This window comes from Echinops telfairi, unplaced genomic scaffold, assembly GCF_000313985.2.
Source record: "Echinops telfairi isolate 266 unplaced genomic scaffold, ASM31398v2 ScPeMD7_18;HRSCAF=68, whole genome shotgun sequence".
Classification (NCBI taxonomy): domain Eukaryota; kingdom Metazoa; phylum Chordata; class Mammalia; order Afrosoricida; family Tenrecidae; genus Echinops; species Echinops telfairi.
Genome location: NW_022103915.1, coordinates 38,051,927 through 38,058,657, shown reverse-complemented (window position 1 = coordinate 38,058,657; position 6,731 = coordinate 38,051,927). Strand labels below are relative to the sequence as shown.

The 6,731-nt window shown below is 48.9% G+C and overlaps 1 protein-coding gene across 1 annotated transcript in view; it reads right to left on the bottom strand.

Moving 5' to 3' along the window:
- Nucleotides 1–6,630, bottom strand: part of VTI1B (vesicle transport through interaction with t-SNAREs 1B) — a 20,923-nt gene extending 14,293 nt beyond the window's left edge. Inside the window, exon 1 of the mRNA XM_004698666.2 lies at nucleotides 6,407–6,630. Within this exon, the coding sequence (XP_004698723.1) occupies nucleotides 6,407–6,521 (115 nt within the window). The 5' untranslated portion in view covers nucleotides 6,522–6,630. The remainder of the gene's footprint in view (nucleotides 1–6,406) is intronic.
- Nucleotides 6,631–6,731: the final 101 nt, after the last annotated feature.

Genomic DNA, 6,731 nt, shown 5'->3' with positions numbered 1-6,731 from the left:
TCACCACCACCAAAGTACCGAGAAATGTACGTGCCTGTTAGCCTAATGACTGGGGGTGGGAGTGGGTAGAGTTAACACTGGCATTTAGTACCCAGGTAGCAAGGATATCAATGCTTGGGACAGTCTTGCATAATACCATCTAGTTTCAAAAGCCAACAATGGCACCCTTTTGAAAAACTCTACTAATTAACTCAGGAGCCTTGGTGGTGTAGTGGTTACCCCTTGGGTTGTGATCAGCTCCAAGGAAGAAAGACAGGGCGTTCTGCTCCTGTAAAGAGTTGCAGGCTGGGAAACCTTCAGGGGGAGCTCTACCCTGTCCTGTAGGGTCACTGTGGGTCAGCACAGACTCATGAGTACTGGTGAACTCTAGCCATATGCAACCGCCCCACCCCACGCCTGACAAAGGAGTAGGCACCCGCTCATCAATTAGACTGTCCCGCACCCTCCATTGTACATCGCTCTTCTCTGTTTACCGTCACCTGCTGCAAAACATGTTCCAAGCCCATCTACTCTGCTCACTGGGAAGCTGCCTGGTGTGACAAGTGTATCTCACGGGGGCAGTATGGGAAAGGATGCAAAACCCTCAAACCGCAGTGAGAGTCATTTCCCTTGCAAGCCTCTCCATCTTATTATGGAGCCCAGTGGAGTGCTAGGTTGTGTTGGGCTGTTAACCACAAGGTCAGCAGTTCTAACTCACCAGCTGCTCCTCAGGAGAAGAATGAGGCTGTCTGCTCTTGGCAAGTTTTAAAGTCTCAGGGTAGCTATGAGTCAGGGTAGACTTGATGGCAATTGGTTTTAGTATCTTTTTAATACCTAAAATTTACTAATCTACTTTTACCACACACAAAAAAAATGGATGTCAGTTTCAACCAGTAGCATACAATTAAAATTGTGTGATTCTGCCGACATAGTTTTTTTGCCCCAATTATATAGATGTTCCACTTAAAGTAATGAGCTCGATGAACTCACTCTCAAAGAACCCACTGCCATTGAGTGTGTACGTCCGAGGCTGTGACTCTGTGGGAGTAGAAAGCCTTGTTTTTATCCCAAGTGCACGGAGGGTGGCATCTCCCAGAAAGAGACTACAATGAAGCAGCAGACTGCCAGACACAGCTGGAAGGACCTACCTTAGTGTGTGTTCGACCAAGGTGAGAATGACTAGCCTTGGCCCCAAACCAATTTCCAGTGAGTCGATCCCGACTCTGAAAGGTGGAGTAGGACTCTCTCATAGGGTTTCTGAGGCTGTAGATCCTTCCGGAAAGCAAGCCACATCTTTCTCTAGACACTGCTGGTGGATTCAAACCACCAACTTACAGCTGGTGCTCAAGAGCTGACTCACTGCACCACCAAGGTGAGCATGACTAGCTCTGGTCCAATAGTTGTGAGAATAACTGCTACACCGGAATTTAAAAATGGGTTGTCCATTTCCTTCTGGTGCCCCACTGTGGCCTTTCTATGAACTGCATCTGCGGTTAGACTGCTGGAGTTTAATGAGAAGCCCCGGTGGGCTGCTTACTGCAGGGCCAGCAGTTTGAAACCACCAGTCGCTCCCTGGGAGAACAAGGCAGCTTTCTATTCTCATGGAGAGTCCTGGAAACCCACAGGGCAGTTCTACCCTGTCCAATGGGGTCGCTGAGTCAGAATTCACTCAACAGCCAGAAGTTGGGAGAGTTTAATGGGTCTCATGCCATCCAGGAGCAAACAGTACCTGGTCCCCTCTAAGGATGCTTACTCCTGCAGAACGAGGAAAAATAACAGTACTAACCCAACTAACCCTATAGCTAGTAAATTGACTCAGACTCAGTGTGACCTTATCCAAAAACCAAACCCACTGCATCAGTAGTCAATTCTGATTCACAGTAGTGACCCAGCAAGGCAGAGTAGAACAGTTAGTTCATTAAGGGCCCAGTAGGATAGCGTAAAATTGTTTGGTGGGGTTTCTGCATCTTCTTCCTGAGGAACAGCTGGTGGGTTTGAACCACAAGACTTTGCAGTTCGAAGTGCAAAGCTTAACCCACTGAATCATCGGGGCTCCTTTCTAGGTGCGTGGGGTAAGTACCAAACAAAACCAGCCTGGGTGTGCACCAGAAGTTGCCCAGAGGACTGTTATACTGCTTTCCATTCAGTAGGTCTGAGGCGGGGCCCAAGACTGCATTTCTCACAAGTTCTCAGGCGATGCTGACACTGCTGGCTCAGAACCCGCTGTTACAGTTACAGAAGACAGACAGCAGACCACACACATAGGAAGTGTTCAGTGTTAGGAGACAACTGTGCGGGGACAAAAGGAATAGCAGAGCACGTTGAGAGTAGCTGTATGCAGATTAGTGTTCTATTTTCCACTTACATAAAATACCCAGTTTCTTACACAAGAGCCATGGCTGACAGCTCTTACTATTGCTGATCAATATCCTAAGAGCTTTATGCATGTAAACAGGGGCTCTGGTGGTGGTGTCGGAGAAGCTCGAACTGCTAACTTTGAGGTCAGTGGTTCAAATCCACCAACCGCTCTGGGAGAGAAAGAGGAGACTGTAGGCTCCTGTGAAGATCTATAACCTAAGAAACCCTACACGGTCACTATGAGTCTGAATCTACTAAGTGGCAGTTGGTTTTAGGTTTGGGCACTGAGTTAGTTAATTGTGCCAGCCTGGCTGATAATCACATGTGGTGCTGGTTGAAAGGCGGAGGGATAAATGGGTGGTGAAGCCTCGCCTTTCTAGTTCTCGGGTCTCTTGTTTTGTGATGGTTGCATCGGGTGCAGCTGCCTTAGCAGTTCCCTGCTTCAGCTTGCAAGATTGACTTCCTACAAGACAACCCCAAGGAGAAGCCGCATGGATCTATCCCGATGCAGCCCTGGGTGCTGGAGCAGCCGTGTGGAGACCCTTGCCAGTGCTGAGATGCTTACACATTCACGGACTCAGCTTTCCTCCTGCAGTAGGCATCATTGCCTCTGTTTTGTGAGGTGGAGGACTTTGTGGACTGGTGTTGGGTTAATGGGTTAATGTTGGACTTGTGGGCTTGGGCAGCATTGGGTTGGGATGTTTTCGTGATGCACCTTTTCTTTACATAAAACTCTCTCTTATACGTGAGTCGCCGTGGATTTGTTTCTCCAAAGTACCCAGACTAATACAGGCACTCATATCTGACTCTACAATCCATGCTGTTGAATATCAGAAGATGTCGTTAGTGACCCTGTGACACAGTGAGAACTGAATGAAACACTGCGTAGTCATGTTACAGTACAGCACCTCTCAACTCTCCATGTCAAATCAGCTCAATTAACTTCTGCCTCAGAACCACTTTCCCCGACTTAGGATCCTCAACACTCAAGGCTCCTGAGAACAAGACCCCCTGTGCCTCTCTTTTCTCCTCTGCCCAGCACAATGCCTGTCTACTACCAGGCTCACTATTGATCCTGATCCTTCTACATACAGCCCACTTGCCTTAGCGCTGACCTGTGGGTCCTTCCCAGCCTGGCCATGCCTCACTTTCCCTAGGCTCCCCACTCTTTCACACAGGTCCTATACCAGTCAGAGCCAAGAGACGCCCTTTTTCCTGCCTTCTCATTTTCTCCCTAACAGACTCCCATTCAGCCCTTCACCCTCAGCTCAACGTGCTCCTTTTTAATGAAATGTCCCTCTTTTCCCCTCATCCAAGTTCATCTTTTTTTATGGGCCCAGAGAATATTATTTTAGGGCTTGTCACTTTGTTGTAACTGACTTCTCTTTCAGACAAGAACTCTCAGGAGTTATCAGGGTTCAGGACAGTGGCTGACATACTAATTTCCAATGTATTTACTGGAAAATGACTGAGTTAGAACATTAATCATAAGCTAAGTGAAAAGGCCATGCCAACTCACTCACAACGGGGACTAGAGCCCTGGAGTGCTGAGGACGGATCCAGAGTGAGGCCTTGCATGCTCGCTTCCTTCAATTAATGTAATTCAGGAAACAGTTCCTGGGCATTATGGATAAGGCACTGAACAATGAGAGAGACATGTTGGGGACGCATGTCTCCTATATTGACTTCTCCATCCAGCAACCATGTCAAGCACCTTGTGCTTGAACACTGCCGCAGTAGAACGTCATACCCTTCTGATGCCGTCACTTGCCTTCTTTTCAGGCATGGGATGGCTAGGCAGATGGCAGAGGTGAAAGAACTCATTCTGCTGGAATTCAGAAACAACGAATTTTATGTGGCAAAATGGAAGGAATGCCCCTCTACATCACTCAGCCTTACAGAAAAAGGCAATGCCTTGCTCAAGTCAGCACCAGGCTGCAAACATCATCTGTTTTTCCACACTGTACATCTGACCTTGTCACTCACCTGCCCCAGCCCTGTAACTACATCCACTGCATTGAGAAAAAGATGCAAATGAACTGGCACTGTCTTCCACTCTGGTACCACTCTCCCCCCTTCTTAGGCTTTCTTGGATGTGCCATGCCTGTTCAAAGACCTCCCGCAGTTTACTCCTTCCTCCTGACACTCACTTCTCTCAGGCTTTTACATGGCTCCCCCCTCACTTTATACAGGTCTGTCGGAGCCACATTTTCACAAGAGGCCCTTCTCAGTCACCCTATTTAAGTTCAGTGCTGCCCTCACTCTAGTCCTTTATCTAACTGCTTTATTTTCCTGTACAACTCGGGGCACTGCCTGTTAATATTACCAGCATTGTGGGTCACAACCCCTTTGGAGGTCGATCAACCCTTTCACAGGGGTCACCCAATTCATAACAGTAGCAAAACGACAGTGATGATGTATCAACTAAAATAATTTTATGGTTGGGGGGTCACCACCATATGAGGAACTGTATTAAAGGGTCACAGCATTAGGAAGGTTGAGAACCACTGATCTCAGGGAGTATTTAAACCACTGATCTTGGGGAGTACTTGTTAAGCAAATGCACAGATTCCATTCTTTTGGCTGTTAGCTGCCCTACAGTTGAGCCCCTGCTCTCAGGACCCTATGCACAACAGAATGCAACAGGCTGCCCCATCCCCAGGACAGGTTATACAGATCTGACTACTGTGATCCATACCGTTTCTCAGGTTAATTTTTGGAAGTAGATTACCAGGTCCTTCTCCCCCATCTCTATTAGCCTGGAGCGCCACTGAAACCTGCTGAGCATCCCAGCTCTGTGCAAGCCTCCACTAACAGATGCGCCTGCTCCAGCGGGTCTCTGGAAGAGGGTGAGAACTGTACCACTCATGCCTCCTTTACTCTCATTAGAGTTGCTCCATTCAGGGGGCCTTGGGTCCCTCACAAAGCAAACACCCAAGCTCAGATCCTAGGTATAAACAATACATAAAACTCTTAACCTTGTTGCCAACAAGATCTACTAGCTAGTATCTATAAACAAGGAATTCTAGCAAGCCAGGTCTTCCTATGGATTTAACTGGGAAAAAAAAAAAAAGAAGGAATCTAGTTTCTACCGGCAGAGCTTATAGCAACCTGAAGCTTAGGGTCTAAGGAGTCAGAAACTCGTGAGAGGAACACATAAACTGCACAACCCTGGTTATCACAACCACGATTATCCCTCTGTACTCTCCTCCCCACTCGAAAATTACAGACCTCCTTTGAGAAAAAGGTTTCAACAAAATAATTCATATTATTATCAAGGGTTCATGAGGGAGGGGGAAAAATGAGGAGCTGATATTAAGGGCTAAAGTAGAAAGCAAATGTTTTGAGAATGATGAGGGTAACACATGTACAAATGTGCTTGACGCAATGGATGGATGGATGGATTGTGATGAGTTAGTTGTACGAGCCCCCAATAAAATGATTTTTTAAAAAAAGGTTTCAAAATACCTAAGATACACAGAACTACATAAGATGACAGTCCGATTGAAATACTGGGTCGCAGACAAGACTCATCTACAATTGAGAGCGGGAGGCTTCTTTTCACGTGCTTCGGACATGTTGTCAGGGAAGACCCGTCCCTGAAGAAGGACATCATGCTTTTTAAAGGGGGGGAGGCAGCCAAGAGAGAAAGACCCTGGACAAGATGGACTGACACAGTGGCTGCAAATATGGGCTCAGAGTAACAACGGTGAGGATGGCGCAGGGCCGGGCACTGTTTCTCTGTCACACACAGAAAGGGTCGCGTGAGTTGGAGCCGACCCGAGGCCACCTAAAAACATCCTAATTGCCACAATGAAATAAACAAGGACAAGAGAGTATGAGAGGGGCACGAGAAGCTCAACAGGGAGGATGTCAGGGCGCGGCATCCTGAAGCCCATCCCAGGTGCACCCGAAGTGACGGCAGGGATCTCCAGGACAGAAGGATCCAATTAGCACCAGGGGGTGTGTCTGAGTTGAGCAGCCAAGTCAGGAGAGACCCCAGGTCTGGGAGAAGGGTGGGAGCTTTCCCTCCAGGTCCTGCGGGACCTAGTTGACGCCCCTGCCTCACCAGTCCCCGCCGTTCCCAGGAGCCGCTCGGGCACCCCTTGCAGGTCCTCATGGAGGCCACGGAAGATCTCGTGCAGCTTCTCGAAATGCTCCGAGGAGGTGGCAGAAGTGGCCATGGTGCAGGCCGAGCTTAGGCAGCTGCCGCCCAAATTGTGGGCGCGGGGCCCGCCCTATCCCGGGTCAACCACCCAGCCCCGCAGCCATCAACGCGACCGCCGCGGCTGCCCAGGACGAGGCACTTCCGGGGCCCAGGCCGGGGTCCTCCCCCGCCGGAACGCCCACTCCTTTCCCACCGTCCTGGGAGCGCCCGGCGTGAAGGCCTGACT